At 42.5% G+C, this 18988-nt stretch overlaps 1 protein-coding gene across 1 annotated transcript in view; it reads right to left on the reverse strand.

Annotated features, from left to right (window-relative positions):
* fzd4 (frizzled class receptor 4) overlaps nt 1-13082 on the reverse strand; it is a 40201-nt gene extending 27119 nt beyond the window's left edge. Inside the window, exon 1 of the mRNA XM_084308788.1 lies at nt 12358-13082. Coding sequence (XP_084164914.1) covers nt 12358-12648 — 291 coding nt within the window. The 5' untranslated portion in view covers nt 12649-13082. The remainder of the gene's footprint in view (nt 1-12357) is intronic.
* Between the last annotated feature and the right edge of the window lie 5906 nt (nt 13083-18988).

An 18988-nucleotide genomic window follows, 5' to 3' on the forward strand; every position in this document is an offset into this window, starting at 1 on the left:
TGTAGTGTGATGTGTGCCTGGTGCCAGTGTATGGCAGCCATTGTGTAGTGTGATGTGTGCCTGGTGCCAGTGTATGGTAGTCATTGTGTAGTGTGATGTGTGCCTGGTGCCAGTGTATGGCAGCCATTGTGTAGTGTGATGTGTGCCTGGTGCCAGTGTATGGCAGCCATTGTGATGTGTGATGTGTGCCTGGTGCCAGTGTATGGCAGCCATTGAGCCAGCGTAGCCCAAGTTTGGGTGCTACCAGTGGTGGTGAAGGAGGCAATTTCCACCCTACATTGTGGGGAGCGCTTTGAGTGTCTAGAAAAGCGCTATATAAATGTAATGAATTATTATTATTATTACTCCTGAAAAAGTATAGTATGGTTTATTTGTATTGGGAAAGATACAGACACATTAGCTGGTTGAACAACATCTATATGTGTGGTAATAATGCAGATATCGAGTGTATTTCTGTGAAAACGCGTGTGGCGCACCCCTCTGAATCCAACCGTGGCCGGTGTGAACAGCGACGCCTGTTAACATGGGAGCGAAGCACTGATCGCCCGCCCGCCTCACGCCCGCGTCCCGCATTCGGTGGGTTTGGGCTGTAATGATTGCAAGCAGAGGTGATGCACCCTGTCTTGATATGGAGAACCTGTAACTGAAGTGTGCAATAAAGACCTGAGTGAGAAATACCATCTGGCTCCAGAGTCGTCAATAACGAACAACAAATCGGGTTCGTTACACTATTATAGTGGAGATAGAGCAACATCTTGTAAAAGCCACACATAATGTGGTAACCAGGCACACATGCACCAGAAGTAATCAAAACATAGTGAGACCATGGATGTGCATAGACATTCTTGGGGGCAGGTACTTAACCAAATGGCACCTCAAAGGTGAACTGAATCTTTTTTTTTGTACCTCTTAATCAACCTCTTTCTTTATCTCTCTCTCTCTCTCTCTCTCTCCCTTACTCTCCTTTGCAACTTGTCTTGCAGTATTGAGCCCTCAATGTCTAAATTATCACAAACATGACTTAAGTTGAGACAAAACATCACATATGAGTTGCTTAAAGCGATCAATAACTTATAAGCTGAGCAATAGGGAAGTCAATAACCTATAGGCTGAGCAACAGATAAGTCAATGACCTATAGGCTGAGTAACAGAGAAGCCAATAACCTATAGGCTGAGCAACAGCTAAGTCAATAACCTATAGGCTGAGTAACAGAGAAGCCAATAACATATAGGCTGAGCAACAGAGAAGTCAATAACATATAGGCTGAGCAACAGAGAAGTCAATAATGTAAGCTTAGCAATAGGGAAGTCAATAACTTATAGGCTGAGCAACAGAGAAGTCAATAATGTATAAGCTGATCAATAGAGAAGTCAATAACTTATAGGCTGAGCAACAGAGAAGTCAATAACCTATAGGCTGAATGAATGAATTAATGAAACGTTTATTTTTTGAACATGTATTCTCCATATTCCTCCAAACAAATCACAGTATCTAGCTCCGTCAAACAGAACAATCATAATAATAAATAAATAAAATTATAAACAAAAAGTCAAGAGCAATGTATTTAGTTAGTTGACATGTTCAAAAAAGGAGTAGAGGGAATCTAAGCTTATTGACCCCTACCCCCTTACATTTACATTTGTTCTTACATTAATTTTACTATAACATAATTTAGTATAATACATTATAGAATATACTTTTACTTATAGTACAAAAAGAAAAAACTTGATTAGCTTGACAGCAGTGAATACAATACAACACTACATAACACAATATAACATAACTTTGTTTATCCGCATTACTCATTTCTGTATTTCTCTTAAGTTCTCTAATGTGTATTTTTTAAGCTGCTTTTTAAATTGTGCGATATGTTTACTCAGTTTGATGTATTCAGGTAAATTATTCCACAACTTCACTCCACAAACAGATATGCACATGCTTTTCAGCATAGTGTGTACCATTGGTTGTTTATGATTCCCTCTCCCTCTTAAGTTATATTCTCCTTCCCTGTCTCTGAACCATCTTTGAATGTTGCCTGGGATGAGCAACAGAGAAGTCAATAACCTATAGGCTGAGCAACAGAGAAGTCGGCACCCTAGGTGCACTTACAGGGTTTCCTTAACAAACTCATCAATAAATTGCCAAGCAATAGAGAAGTCTGCCATAATTGCTTCAGTAAAATTGTGTCTTCCCTTCCTTCCTCCATAAATGACTTGAACTTGAAAAATATTTGAAAATCTGTTACTTCCTTTGATACTTCCTTTCCTTCCGTTGTTACTTTATTTAATTGAACTTGAGCTCATTCTCCTTCCTTTGTTACTAGTAGTAACTAGTTACTCTTTGTTACTAGTTACTAGTTACTCTCTTATGCTTCCTGGCGCTCCTTCTACATCCTATTCCGAGTAATTCGTTTTCTTGTCATTGCGCTGCAGGCATGATTTAAATCCTGTTTAATAACTTTGTAATGTTTCACAACTAAAATAACTGTCAGCTTCTATCCCCATCAGAATGCTGAATTGACTTAGAACATAAATAAATAATTTAATTGTATAATGTTTTATTATTATATCATATTTTTTTGTTTTTTGTTTTATTGGTGTTAGGGATTAGTGTTGGCGGAGGACCCAAACACAGAACAGGATGAGGAGAAGGCAATAGGCAACAACGAGACACGGAGCCAGGGGTGAAGTTAAAAGTATAATGCTTTACTTCAGCACAAAATAAGGATGGCACAGCAATGGCCGGCAGAGGGCAAACTACAAAACAAGAACTAAAAAACCACAGCAGAGCTGGTAGGGAAAAACACAATCTAACTACAAATAAAACACTAACAAAAACGAGACGAACTGTACACGAAAAAAAAGATGGTAGAACAAACAAAAACACTAACACTAGAGCACACTTACAGACAAAGGGTGTAGGCTCACGGGAGACAAGGTACAGCACAGTAGGGCTGACCTTCCAATTTCTTTTTGGCATTCGAAGCTTCGGGGAGGAGATTCGATTTTAATTCGAAGCTTCGAGATTAAAAGATATATATATATATATAATATAAAGTTTTATTTTTATTTTTATTTTATGTTGCAGGACTTGTACAGCACTTTGTTGAACTTTGTCAGTGCTGAAAAGTTTAAACCTTTTTAAATCTTAGACAAACGAAACACTTTGCTTTCATGAAATATTGTAAGCCGTCATTTGAGCCTGAGGCTTTATAAAAACAGCACAATTAACACAAATCTGTCAGTGCCGAGTCCGACCTCATCTTAAATAACAAACAGCATTGCTTGTTGTAGTTAACAAAGAGAGGCAGAGTTGATTTTGCACAAACAAAAATTAAAAATTGTTTTATACAAGTGAAGGGAGTAGTGGCAATAAATGTCCAGCAGGGGGAGGTAGCAGTCTGTGAAAAGGAGGGGCCTGTTCATGAGTCATTGGATGGACAGGAGGGGAGGGAGGAGTAGGAGGAGCAGGAGGGGGGATTGGGGTAGGGAAAAGCCTCTGAACGGGGGGAGGAACAGGTAGACCGTAACAATTCATCTACTGTTGTTGTTCCTCATCTTACTTATAACAAGTAAGCATTTAATTGCTCTGTGTACCTGTATTCATATAACAACTAACTACCCCCCCCCCCCCCTTCCCCCCCAAGTAAGCCATCATACAAAATTGTATCATCACTGCCTGGTTACTTACACACACACACACACACACACACACACACACACACACACACACACACACACACACACACACACACACACACACACACACACACACACACACAACACACACACACACACACACACACACACACACACACTATAGAACATTTGCTGATGACAAGGACTTAGATATACTGTTAATTTGTACTGTTTTCATAACGTGCTATGCCTTCTTGTCAGATGTCACAGGTTTATTACCTGTTTTTTATGTCTATTTTATTATTGGTATTATTGCACAATCGAAGCGGGCATGGCCACCCGCATTTCACTGTATGCCCTGGTACTGTATGTATGTGGCAAATAAAACTCTTGAATCTTGAATCTTAAATATTGAGGTCTGAAGGCTGTCATTGATGAATATCTATGAGCATACCCTACAACAGTCCAGTAGAATGATTCGTTAAGTTAGAAGCCTACAATTAAAATAATGATTGGATAACATGTGTGATCTTAATCATTGATTGTGATATTAGATAACTTTGATTGTGTTAAATTGGCACTTATTGCACTTATATCCTTATTGATCATAAACACTACTCAGAGAATGGCAAAAAAAAGCCAGCATACCATTTTGTTAATTTGTTTGAAACAGCCCACAAAACATCCATGGAGCCATCAGTCTCTTTCTGCTTCATAAAATTATTCCCAGGGTCTTTCTTGGGCAGTATTGTCTGTCTTTTGATAATCCATGACCAGCCAGTCATTTGATAATCGCCATTCGCCAGCCTGTTGATTCTTCTGACTTTGGCCTGCAAAGGACTCATTTGAAAAGCTCAACAAATCATCAGTTTTCCACCTACTTCACGCAGTGTACAGTAGGCTACTTCACGCAGTGTACAGTAGGCTACTTCACGCAGTGTACAGTAGGCTACTTCACATGCACTCAATGAATCTTCCCCACTGACAGTTTAATACACAGGCACACGCAGTTAGAACTCAACAAGTATCCCAACTGAGACGTGCCTAGTGTTGCGGAAGGTCTTAAGATATGAGTTTTCAGGAGAGCTAGATGGAAATGTTTTCTGGGGCGGCGATAAAAATGCTAATTTAGACGGAAATCATTTACTCTGCTCTAAATCAAAGATGGTGTAGCATCATAGGCACTAGAGTACTAGACAGTCAGCCCAAGTTAATCAGTGTGATGAGTTACTTTGAAGCAGACATTGCAGCACTTGAGGAATTGCTTGACACTATTTGCAAGTACTGTACTATAAGTGCTTGAACTATTTAGTAGCTTGAAATGTGCCAACTAGCTTTCTTTAGCATTTACCTTTTGCAAGTAAGGTGGGAAATCAGTGGAATATGGTCATGTTCCGTTGAACTTAGCCCCCCTTCTCTTTCTTTCTCTCTCTCTCTCTCTCTCTCTCTCTCTCTCTCTCTCTCTCTCTCTCTCTCTCTCTCTCTCTCTCTCTCTCTCTCTCTCTCTCTCTCTCTCTCTCTCTCTCTCACACACACACACACAGGGCACGAAATTAGAGCCTGCCACCCGCCACCCGCGGGCATATTTTAGGTTTGGCGAGTGACACTGAGAGGTCTGCCCGCCACCTGGCGTGTAGTTCATATCGATACTCTTATTTTGAAAATCCTGTGCGGGTCTCATTTCCACCCCAAGCACAGCTCCAGTCATAATATCGATGGCTCCGGCAGTTAGCAACGTTCGGTTCATATGATACTCTTATTTTGAAAAAACCTGTGGCAACGAGTCATATCCGCCCCAGTCCGTGCTTCTGCTCGTATCAACACAGAGGCAGTCTGCTCTAGTCTAGTGCGGACCTCCGTGAGCTAACGTTACTGTTTAAACAATGACCCAGTCAACTATTCACTTTTAGTTTAATACATGACATGAGGCATTGTCTAACGGTATCTAGCTGGCTAGCTACTGATAGCTGCTGATATCAACAAATGCTCCAGCAATAGTCGAGTGCATAATACCTCCGTTCGCTCGTTAGCTCACGTTAGCTCACGTTAGCTCACGTTAACTCTATATGTCCCAGTAAACTAAATAGTTCACTGAGGCGTTGTCTTAACGTTATCTAGCCGGCTAGCAGTAGCTACAGATAGCTCCTGATATCAATGTCTTATAACATTGATTCGATGCGTATTCGAGCTGAGGGCATGCTGAATGTGATTTGACCAACGTTTTTTGTCGTTTTTTTTTCCGTTTTTGTCACCCGAGCACACTGATGTAGTACACTGCCAAAGCAGTAGGTGGCAGTAGGTGGCAAACATGAAGGCAATTTCAACCAATCAGAACTTGAATGTGCCTGCAAAGCAAATGTCAACAAGGCGGCCACCATCTTTTGCCTAGTTACCCAATGCAGCAATTATTTTTCAGCAAAGCCTAATAAAAGTGCAATAAACAAAACGGATACATTCACTGTGTGTTCTGCCTGTCATTTGTTGATGAAACAAAACTAACATCAACACAAGTGACCACCAAGAGCGGATAGTTTAGTCTAAAAAAAGATCGGTAGCATTGTTAGCTGCATGCTAACGTCAATGGAGTATGCCATTATAACAATATAGCATTGTGGCTAGAAGCTAACGTTAGCTCACGCTACTTAGCCAGCACCAAACTGATGATATCGCGAGCTATCAGTAGTTAGATAACATTAGAGACAACGCTGTGTGTATTAAACAAAGGTGAATAGATGACTGGGCCATTTTGTTTAATGCTTGTTAAGTTGAAAGAGGAGCTCTGAGCTAACAGGGTCTGAATCCTGATAGCTCACATTAGCCAGCTGCTCATGCAATCGGTAATGCTAGCAGAATGAATGGATGTAAACTTTATTTAACATATTGCATATGGGTACAATACAATACGGCTCAATACAAACAATTGTTAAGGGAATGCAGACTGTTGTAGCTTGGACTGGGGTCCTTATAACAATAACTTGACAACACATGGTAGCTGAAGCTATTTGGGACACGGAGCTATGTCCCAAACACACACACTGTTGTCACCGGAAGGGCACGCAGATGGTATCTACTGCGCATGGGCGTTTTCGCAACAACGGCTCCGTGCAGACTACACGCTGTTGTCGACGCGTTTTTTTGCGTTTCTCCAAAACGCAAACACAATTTAGCGTTTCAGCCGTATCCACAAAAAAACACCAAAAAACGCATTTCTGTGTAATAGGGACATGAAACGTATTCAAAAACGTATAAAAAAACGCCACAAATACACTAGTCTAACCATGGCCTAAGTATACACACAGACAGTGGAGCTGTTTGCAGATAGCGAGAAGTCACTTCAGAGAGAGAGAGAAAGTACAAATTTAACTCTGGCCTCTTTAAGTGTCTATTCTTCAACGTAATACCTTATCTACTTGAAATATACTGAAAAAAATGTATATGTGACACAAAAATGCGTTTTTATGCTTGGCGGGTAGAATCAAAAAGTTAATTTCATGCCCTGCACACACACACACACACACACACACACACATACACTCACAGCATGTTGTTGTTCATTGACAACTCACATAAGAAGGGCCGGACTGGGGAAATAATTCAGGCTGGTAAATATAGTGTGAAATATAGCCCCAGTCAGGCCACTTTTTAAGCAGGGGGTCTGGGGGTCCCCTACACAAAAAGGTAAATATCTTCAATATATCAAATGCAAAGTGGATTTTTCTGGGGGGGATTATTACAGCATATAGCATAATGTCAATGATTAGCAACAACACTGATTTAGATGGATTTCTAGTTTTTTTGTAATGTCAGATTGAAAGAAATACTCACTCTTAGCATAAGGGAACTAAATTGTCATAACTAAAACTAAAACTAAAACACTTGAACGTGCTGTATCCAACCAACTTACTGCTTATCTCTTACAGAATGACCTACTATATGAATTGAAAATGGGGGACCCTGATGGAAACAAGACAAACGTCTTTCTCACGTCTGCATCCCCTTAACAATTGTATGTATTGAGCCGTACTGTATTGTACCCATTCTGCAATCTGTTAAATAAAGTTTTCATTCATTCATTCATTCATTCATTCATTCATTAATTCATTCATTCATAGACCCTAATCAGTCAGGCTTCAGGACTGGTCACTCCACAGAGACAGCCCTCATTGCGGTCACAGAGGCACTTCACTTAGCAAAAGCGAAAGGCCTCTCCTCTGTCCTGATTCTCCTAGATCTATCTGCAGCCTTCGACACAGTCAACCACCAGATCCTCCTCGCGGCCCTCGCAGGAATGGGAGTGGCTGGCTCTGCGCTGACATGGCTGTCATCATACCTCAATGACCGCTCCTACCAAGTGTCATGGAGAGGGACCCTGTCGGCCACCCGCCCCCTGCGGACGGGTGTCCCCCAGGGCTCGGTTCTAGGACCCCTTCTCTTCTCCCTCTACACTAAATCACTGGGTGGGTAACATTATCACGTCTCATGGCTTCTCCTACCATTGTTATGCCGACGATACTCAACTCTTCCTCTCCTTCCCTCCCTCAGATATCCACGTCTCTGAGCGGATCTCGGCCTGTCTGTCCGACATCTCCGCCTGGATGACGACCAACCACCTCAAACTGAACCTAAGCAAAACAGAATTGCTCCACCTGCCGGCCAAATCCTCCCCCCTGACCGACCTTTCCATCACAGTCGAGAATGCAGCTGTGACCGCGTCCCCGACCGCCAAGAACCTTGGTGTTGTCCTCGACGACCAGTTGAACTTCTCTGCTCACATCGCAGCGACAACCAGAACCTGCCGATTCCTCCTGAGCAACGTCAGAAGGATCCGCCCCTTCCTGACAAAAGAAGCCAACCAACTCCTCGTCCAATCAACAGTCCAATCAACAGTCATCTCCCGCCTCGACTACTGCAACGCACTGCTCGCTGGCCTCCCGGCCACTGCCACTAAGCCTCTTCAACTCATTAAGAACGCAGCGGCCCGCCTGATCTCAAACCTACCGAAGTCGGCCCATATCACCCCACTTCTTAGGGACCTGCACTGGCTCCCCATTGCTGCACGAATCCGCTTCAAGGCCCTCGACCTAGCATACCGTGCGGCAAAGGGAACCGCTCCCGCCTACTTCCGGTTAATGGTCTCTAACTACACACCCTCAGGACCTCTACGCTCTGCATCTTCTGGCCGCCTCAGACCTACTCCTATCCAAGCTCCGGGAGGGTCATCATCAAAGAGAAGTCACCTATTCTCAGTCCTTGCCCCACAATGGTGGAATGAACTACCCCAGTTAGGACAGCCGAAACACGTCCAATCTTTCGCCGTCGACTAAAGACGCACTTCTTCAACCATTATCTGAATTTTAAAAAAAAATCTAACCCTAACTAACCGTACTGTCATGCACTTGTCCTAATAAACTAACCTACACTGTAGCACTCAACACTTTGATGAACATTGTTGCTCAGCTGATAGAGTTGTGCCCTTCCTGATGGCTTGTCGTACAAAAGCGTCAGCTAAATGACTAAATGTAAATGTAAATTGTCCTCTTCAAAAACGCCATAAAAAATATTTTATACTGATATTTCTTTCCACTTTTTCTTTCATAAATCTTTTATTAAACTTCAGCCCATGATCATAACCACCACATAGTCAATACATTTTCGAATTGTAACCCCTAAATGCCAGTTTGTGTGATGGCATCACAAATTATTGTTAAAAAAACACACAAAACGTGAAATATTTTCAATATATCAACTGCAAAGTAAAATTTTCTGGGGGGATTATTACAGGCTATCATGTGTACAACACTGATTTTGATGGATTTTTTTTTTTTTTTTTTTTTGTAATGTCAGATTTAACAACAACTATTTTCAGAAAAGTGGGAATATTTCATTTTGTATCTGACATTACAGAAAAACAAAAAATCTAATAAGAAAAATGGTTATGATCAGGGCTGAAGTTGAATAAAAAATGTGACTGTTTAAAGTAAACTGCATTACTCTCTGTCAAAGTGATCTCCTGACTGCGGACAAAAAAAGAAAATATATATATATTTATTTTCAAGTACCACCAGCAGGGGGCCCAAGTACCACCACTGCTCTACTGTATTAAAACATAGTGAGATGACCTCTACGGTATACAAATATAGTGAGATCTCTACTGTATTAAAACATAGTGAGACTTCTACTGTATTAAAACACAAGATACATCTACTGTATTAAAACATAGTGAGATCTCTACTGTATTAAAACATAGTGAGATCTCTACTGTATTAAAACGTGAGATCTCTACTGTATTAAAACATAGTGAGACTTATGTGGAACTACACACTATGAATGTCACATTGTCCATAACGGCCCACAAACACGTAATATAACTGTTATTACTGTAAAATTGGGTGGTGTTCCCCTTTAACAACGGCTGTTACAACAGGCAAGATGTTATAAGTTACTCCAAATGACATAGTTTGGCACTGAGCCACAGCACCCACATACCCCAAGCCCCCCCAGAAGTGCACACACACACACACACACACACACACACACACACACACACACACACACACACACACACACACACACACACACACACACACACACACACACACACACACACACACACACACACACACACACACACACACACACACACACACACACACACTTCCACACTTGGATTTACTTATATCAGGCGTCACAAAAGTATACATGAAGTGTGATTTAGCAGCATACAGGCACTACATGTCAATGTACAGCATTACAGGCGTATTGCAGGCTACTGTATATCAGTTGCACATAAACATATTGTCAAAATGAATAACGAACACGTCAGTACAAATGTTCAGCGGTACAGAAAACACTGTCTTTTCAGATGTGGCGACCCCCCCCCCCCCCCCCCCTCCACACACACACGCACGCGTGCGCACACACACACACACACACACACACACACACACACACACACACACACACACACACAGGGGAGGGGCAGAGAGAGAGAAAGACAGACAGAGAGAGGGTAACAGAGAGAGAGAGAGAGGACAGAGCGAAAGAAACAGGGAGAGAAAGACAGAGAGACAGAGAAACAGAGAGAGAGACAGACAGAGATAAAGAGATAGAGACAGACAGACAAAGAGAAAGAGAGAACCATGAGAGAACCAGAGAGAGAACCAGAGAGAGATGGAGAGAGAGAGAGAGAGGAGAGAGAGAGAGAGAGAGAGAGAGAGAGAGAGAGAGAGAGAGAGAGAGAGAGAGAGAGAGAGAGAGAGAGAGAGAGAGAGAGAGAGAGAGAGAGAGAGAGAGAGAGAGAGGCAGATAAGCAGCTCTTCTTAACTGATAATGATAGACAGGCTTTACATGGCTAAAAGGTTTTCCTTGATGAAAAAAAAAACATTAATTTCATGGTTGGGGGAATGGTTATGCAAGGTGTAGCATAATTATTTAATTATAGCTTCATAACTTAATTAGGAAGTTGGATTTTCTTTTCTAGACTATCAAACTGAAACTTTTAGCCAGGCTTCAAAGAAAATGTTTTCTGCAAGGAAATAAAACTTCTTCACAATCATAAACACAAACTGATAAGTAAACTGAGTATTCGTTCTAAAAGATAATAATGCACACTGCATGTGCTCCTGCCTGATAATACATATAGGCTGTTTAATAAACTAATGTAATTGAATTTGATTACTCATTTATAACAACTACAGAATAACAAAAACAAGAATCTGGATTTGGGTGCATCTATAAGCATGCATATATTTATATCTCACATTAGACTACAGAAAATAAATACATTAAAGGCCAAAGTCTTTGAGTATTATAGATACATAAGAAATAATTTATTTATAATAAAGCATAAGATACGTGTGCCCTAATGATAAACGCTCAAAACACTCAATGAAGAAACCCAATCCCATTGCCAAAAGAAAGGCTATGCCTACGAATATGAAACTACACACTATGAATGTATCACATGTTGTTCCATAACGGCCCACAAACACCTAATATAACTTGTTATTACTGTAACACAGGCCACTAGCTCGTATAGTACAACTTATCAATATACTTATCAATATACAATCTAAGTTATAGCCTATACACATGGTTTACCCCCATATATTGAACTGCTATGAGCCTCTTAAAATAGTTTCTAATGGCTTTAAAATACAATACATTTTACTTGTAAGTATTATTGCAAGATGTGAGTATGTTATAAGAGCTTCTAATGGCTCAGCCACTGTGGCTATCATAACACATTATAATCCATCATAACTGGATGTAAGTGTTATTGCACAAGTCTGTTAAAGCTATAGGCTCCAGACACTGTGCCAATCAAAACACATGATGTCATTATAAATGGATGTAAGTGCTTCTAATGGCTCTAACGTGTTATTTATTATTTACACATGCCTACATCTAAGCCTATGAATAATTTTGTAATCACTTACTATTCTTATTTATTATTTTGCCCCAATTAATGTGTGTGTGGTGTGTGTGTGTGTGTGTGTGTGTGTTGCCCCTTCACCTGAGAGTAAAGAGGGTTGTGTACTTGTGCGATCGATCGATCGATCGATCGATCGATAGATAGATAGATAGATAGATAGATAGATAGATAGATAGATAGATAGATAGATAGATAGATAGATAGATAGATAGATAGATAGATAGATAGATAGATAGATACATACATGTATACATTATACATTACATATACACATACATACATACCTTGAGTTGACTGGAGCAGCCGTATTGTATGAGCGGGGTGAATGTAGTCAGCTGCAGCTCGGCGTCAGACTGCAGCACGTTACCGACCAGGTTGGGCATCTTGGTGACATTATAACCCAGACCCTGGCACATGGCGATCCGGATCGGGTCGCAGGTCATTTCATCCGCCTCTTCCCCGAACCCTTGTACCATAGCGAGTTGACCGACGACTCCTGATAAGAGGACAAGAGCCACGGTAAACCGTCCCGCCGCTCCGACGTGGTCCAGCGGCACAACCCGAACCCCTCGCATGGTCGCCTGGTGTCCCTCTGCGGGGGGGGAAAGTCGGCAAAGTTATCCTCCAGTGTTCTCCCCCGAAAACGGTAGTTAATAGTCTTGTAATAATTTCCCAGGCGGTACTTAATCGCCTAGTAATTATTAATTCGCCATCCGATACTCGCTCGCTCTGGAAACGGTGCGTAATAATAAGTCCAGGCAGTGGAGAGAGTTCATTCAGTCCGCTTCAGAGTGCGCGCTCTGCGGCCGGCTGGCTGCGGAGAGACGCGCTGCTCTGAACAGTGTTGTTAGAGGCTCTCCCACCTCAGGGATACTAACATTATATCAAGTAAGTATCCAAGTGAGAAAGATTAAATAATTGCGTTAATTTCCAGATCCTCCGTGTAACCTAATTATGACGTTTATATTTCCAGTGCAGATAATATGCGTCTCTATCGGTCTGTGGGAGACATCCCTAGTTGTCTCGTCTAGTCCCCCGTTCTCCCGGTAGTGCTGCGTGACGCGCTGCGGTCGCTCTCTGCACCCAGTACGGTAAAGAAAGACCACTTTGACCGTCCAAGGGACAGAGCGGCCAACCGGCAGGTTGGAATAGAACTCAATGACCAATCCCTGGCCAGGATAGGTCTAATGAAGGCGGGGTCAAGAGATGAATAGGATATTTTGCCTCTCCTCTCTGTTGACTTTATTCCCCTCTTCTTCTCTCTCGTAATTTTTCTCTTATCCTCTTTCTGTTCTCCTCTTCTTCTTTCTTAGCCATCTTCTGTTCCCCCTTCCTCTCATGTTCACTCTTTTCTCCTCGTCTTTCCTCCTCACTCTTCTCTCATTGTGTCTCTTCTCTCTCTCTCTCTCTCTCTCTCTCTCTCTCTCTCTCTCTCTCTCTCTCTCTCTCTCTCTCTCTCTCTCTCTCTCACACACACACATACACACCTCTCATCTCCCCTCCATCCCTCTCCCATTTAGTCTTTCCTCTCTATGGTTCTCCTGGCTCCTCTTCTCCACTGTTCTCTCCCTTCTTCTAATCTCTTCTCTCTCCTCTCTCCTGACAAGCCACAGAACCAGCATTTATTCCGCCTGCTGTGGTTTATACATGTATTTTTATTGGCCTTATTTTTAGAAAAGGACCAACTGGAAAGCGGATCTCTTTGCCGTATGTTTTAGATTTTATTCTTTATTTTTAAGTCCTCTGATGCTCTTTAGAGGACGCCGGGGACCTCACCACATGTTCCACTCCCCATAGAGCTGACGGGCCCTTCAACCTTAAGTGCCGCTGACATTGTAATTGAAAGTGGGGGTATTTTATTTTTTAAAGTGAAGCATTGGAAACCTCTCCTTTGCGTCCCGATGAATGCACATATTGGACAGGTTTTGTTTGCTAGTGTGGGGGCGCCCTGGCAGGGGGAGGGGCTCCCGTTTTAAAGCATGAAACTAGAGGTGAAAAGTGTCGTTCCACTGTCTTCTCCGCCCGCTGGGAAGGTACGGGAGACCTGTGTGTGTGTGTGTGTGTGTGTGTGTGTGTGTGTGTGTGTGTGTGTGTGTGTGTGTGTGTGTGTGTGTGTGTGTGTGTGTGTGTGTGTGCGTGCGTGCGTGTGTGTGTGTTGGTGTCACTTGTGTAACAAGTTTCTTTGTACAGTAACATAAAAGTTTAGAGAGGTACAGTCGAGGACATAATTCTACAGTTGGATCTGATTCTAGACCAGCTCAAGCGCATGTAATATATCTTACAGTGGAGGGCAGAATTTTACACACAGATCTGATCCCAGTCCAGCACAAGCACATGCACAGTATAGCCACAATCCAGAAAAGGTTATGAGATTATATACTTTCAAAATGTCTGTTACAGATTATACAATCCACTGGATTATTTAAATTCAATAGCATAATCTGACTTTTTTTTTTTACATTATAACTGATTAATTGAAACACATTTCACTGCAATTCTTGTATGAAAGGTGCTATACAAAAAATAAAGCAAAATAAAATAAAACAAAAATTAATTTCATTATTATTAATTAAACACTGAATGACAGTGCTGATTGAATTAATAGTGATAGGCTATTACTTACACAACCTTTATCAATTGATTGGTTGTAAAATTGTGTCTATGATCTCACAATATAAATGCCTTGTTTCCCTTGGCTTCTGAATAATACAACCACAGGGGAGACTCTGAAGAATATTCTATCTTAAAGGAACACAACATTTTTGGGAGATACACCTATATGTGCCATCTTCCCCAGAGTTGGATGAGAAGGTTGACATCAAAGTATTTTATGGTGTGGGTTCTTTAACTTTTCAAGTCAGGGGCCACAGGCTCCAGGAAACATTTCACAAACATATCAGAATTAGAATAGTTTAATTTTCAAAGTATTTTCTCTGCATATACCATGAATTTGTCTTTTGTTTCAGAGAACCAAGAGGAAACCCACAAGAACACTGCGAGAACATAATATAACCTCCACACAGAAAGACCTTCACCCACAGTCGGGTTCCAACCGACAAACGTGAGGCCGTTGCCGTGAGGCCAGAGTGCTAACTGATGCTCCACAGTGTCACCCACTGCTATCACTACTTGTGTCATAGTGGACCGACCAGAGGAAGGCCTGTGACCCATGTTGGATCCCAACCCATTGTTTAAGCAACCGGGTTCTTTGGGGAAAGAAAGAATAAAGACAGAGAACCACCATAGGACATTGAAGCAGCTAAATCTAAATCTAAACTCAAAACCCATCTATACTCCCTGGCCTTCCCTGACTCATTCTGACTCTTGCCTTGCTTGTTGACGTGTTGTTTTGTTTCTTTGTCTGTCCATTGGTTGTTTATATTTTCTGTTTATTCTATACTTTAACACTTTTCTTTGTTTTTAGCTATGCGACTTACTGTGATGCACTTTGGTTGACAAGTGTCATGTCTAAATGTGCTATACAAATACATTTGATTGATTGATTGATTGAGTCTTACTGTTCTACAATAAAAAAAAATTGCATTGACTTGCTCTGTCATTGTAATGCAATTTCCCGGGGAGGAGAGGTGGGTAGAGTTACAGAATAATATTTACCTTCCATCTATAAAGCAGAAATGCAACTGAAAATCAGTGTGTTAACTTGTATAGCCTTAAAAAAAAAAGCGACTGAAGCCACCGAATGGACCTTATTTAATTAATACAAGCTACAGGTTAAATTGGTGTTTTGGCAGAGAAGAGTTCAGGTTGTCAGGTTTTAATTCAGTTCGGATAAGGAATTTGTTTTCCTCAGCACTGCCTGTCTATTCAATTCCATCTGCCCAGAGATTGCCATCACACACACACACACACACACACACACACACACACACACACACACACACACACACACACAGCCCCCACGCCCTGATAGCCATCAGCTCCAGGCTACAGTCCATTGTTTCAGATCAGTGCTAATTACTCGTGGGCTTGACCTCAGGGTCAGCCATGGAGCAGGGCACAGGAGGGGGTAGGGGGTGTGTGTGTGTGTTGAGGGGTTGTGTGGGTTACGGTGTGGTTGTGTGTGTGTGTGTGTTGTGTGAGGTGAGGTGTAGGCCTAGAGGTCATTGCTGCTGCCAATCAATTGTCACACCGAATACCCCTAAACAGTATGATATAATTTCAATCATTATCAGTGTGTATGCATGTGTCTCTCTGTCTCTCTCTCTCTCTCTCTCTCTCTCTCTCTCTCTCTCTCTCTCTCTCTCTCTCTCTCTCTCTCTCTCTCTCTCTCTCTCTCTCTCTCTCTCATCTCTCTCTCTCTCTCCTCTCTCTCTCTCTCTCTCTCTCTCTCTCAAGAAAACATTATATTGGTGGTTTGTGGCGGTCACAGTTTAGCCATGTTTTATTTCACCACTGCACCAGATGCAAGCACAGTGTTTCCCACAAGGCCCACCACAAATGCATTTCCAAAATGGATACAATAACACATTAAAGATTCAGGACAATGAAAATGGTGATTTTCAATGTCATTACATCTCCTAGTCCGGAATGCAGCGTCGACGCTCGAGAGGCGCTGTTGTCATGTAGATTGGGCCCATTCATTCATTTTGGGACAACATTTGAACAGATTCTTAAAGGAGACCTGCATTGCTATTCCTAGCACTATTTGGGCAACTTTACACAATTCATGTGAGTCTATTGAAGACATCTGTAAGGTTAAAAAAAAAAAAAAAAAAAAAATGCATTGTTTTATATTTCTTATCAAGTACTCAAAAGCCTCATTTCACAGCATCAGTATTTCAGGCTGTGATGGCCTGGCTCTGCCCATAAGCACTTTGAGTGACAGTCATCCCCACAGTCTTCGACTGGTAGACAGAGAGAGATAGACTGAGGCACAGAGGAGCACTGTGTAAACAAGCACACGCAGACGCGGGCTCTCGGAGCGATCTCTCCTCTCTCTCTCTCTCTCTCTCTCTCTCTCTCTCTCTCTCTCTCTCTCTCTCTCTCTCTCTCTCTCTCTCCCTCCCTCTCTATCTCTCTCTCCCTCTCTCTCTATCTCTCTCTCTCTCTCCCAGCGACTGGCAGACAGAGAGAGATAGAGAGAGGACTGAGGCACTGAGCACTGTGTAAACAAGCACACGCAGACGCGGGCTCTCTGAGCGATCTATCCTCTCTCTCTCTCTCTCCCTCCCTCCCTCTCTCTCTCGCTCTTTCTGTCTCTCCCTCTCTCTCTCCCTCTCTATCTCTCTCTCTCTCTCTCCCTCGCAGAGTGCAGTCGAGGTGTCGGATTACACTATCTGCCTCGCTGTTGGAGGAAGTGATTTCCACTCGCTCTGCTATCGCTGTGTGGGCTGCCTAGGTTGTGGGCGGGCATTGGCTCCAACCACAGAGCCAATCGGATCACTATCCTCTTCCCCAGCGCCACGTGACGTCACCATGCGAGTCAAATCAGAATGACCTGATTAAAATGGACCAGGAAATGAATGACCTGAATGACGGCAATCCGCCAATATGGTATTTAGAGACACAAACACATTGATACTAACTCCTATTACTATAATACAATGCTAGACACTGAAAAAAGACATTTATAATGCATGTCACCTTTAAAGCTAAGGACTTCCCCTTTAAGGCGACGAAACAGATTTTGGTCGTATCAGTCAAAGTATTTGATCGTATGCACCTTTCATCCACACGGAACTGCGTTCTGAAGACGCTATTTTCTGAAACCGGCTCCCAGAGTGGGCAAATCTGAAGACGCTCCCCTTGCGTCGCCGTCTTTACAAGCCTATATGCGTATTTTCCTGAACCGATGATGCGATAGCCCACCTCTCCCTTAACCTGCATCGCATGTGCAAACTCAGCCAACATCACAACAACAATGGCATTGTACAGAGTAGTACGTAGCGTTCGTGTTACAGAAGCTATTGAGCTTGATCTGGCTTTACAGCTAAATGTACTGCGGCTGTACTACCACCGTCGACAACAGATTGACATCTCCTGTTATGGTTTGAAACCGACCCCAACAGCACGGCACAGACAGGTAGTTCAGAGTTAGCCAAAGACTAGGGCGTATTTATTTCTGAAACAGGAATGAGCGAAATAACAATAAGAACAACAAAGGGGAGAATGTTCTTGGCAGAGTTGTCTGCGGCTCTGCAGATTGTCCCGGTATTGAGATGGAGAAGCGGTGAAGCGCCACTGCCTCTGCGGCTCTGCAGCTACTCCAGGATCCAACTCGGGGAGGAACGGAGAGAGAGAGAGAGAGTGGTCAATAAACAAGCCAACGGAATACAGAGGCAGTCCAGTCCTCCTTAGCTGAGTCCAGTATAAACACACGTGACTTAATCTTCAGTGTTACCAACACACAAGTTTAGCTGAGCCCAGTACAATCCCACGTGACTTAATCTTCAGTGTTACCAACACACAAGTTTAGCTGAGTCCAGTACAAAACAAAAACGGCAAATCTTCAGTGTAATCCAAACACACAGAAAACAGAGAATCCAAAAGGTTCGTTCCAAAAACTCACCAAAGCGCAAATGCGCAAAGCGGGCAACAAGGCACAGCTCCAACGGATGATAGAGATACACAACAGCGGCGACTTCCATGGACGTCCTGAAGAAAAACAGACGAGGCACAACAACGGGGGGAACAGGCAGTAGCAGTGGAAATCCAAAATGACCCGACAACGATTGACAGAAAGACCCGAGTATATGAAGGGCTCTGGGCGCTGATTACAAACAGGTGCGTGACGGCAATTGGTACTTGACCTAGAAGCGTGTGGTGGCAATGAGCCAATCCTCCTCACAGTACCTTGAAGCGTGTGGCGGGAATGGGCCAATCCTCACATCTCCCTTAATCCGCATGCGCAAACCCAGCAAACAAAAAATAAACATGCTACATATATGTCTTATA

Source organism: Notolepis coatsorum (assembly GCF_963971535.1).
Source record: "Notolepis coatsorum genome assembly, chromosome: 1".
Taxonomy (NCBI): domain Eukaryota; kingdom Metazoa; phylum Chordata; class Actinopteri; order Aulopiformes; family Paralepididae; genus Notolepis; species Notolepis coatsorum.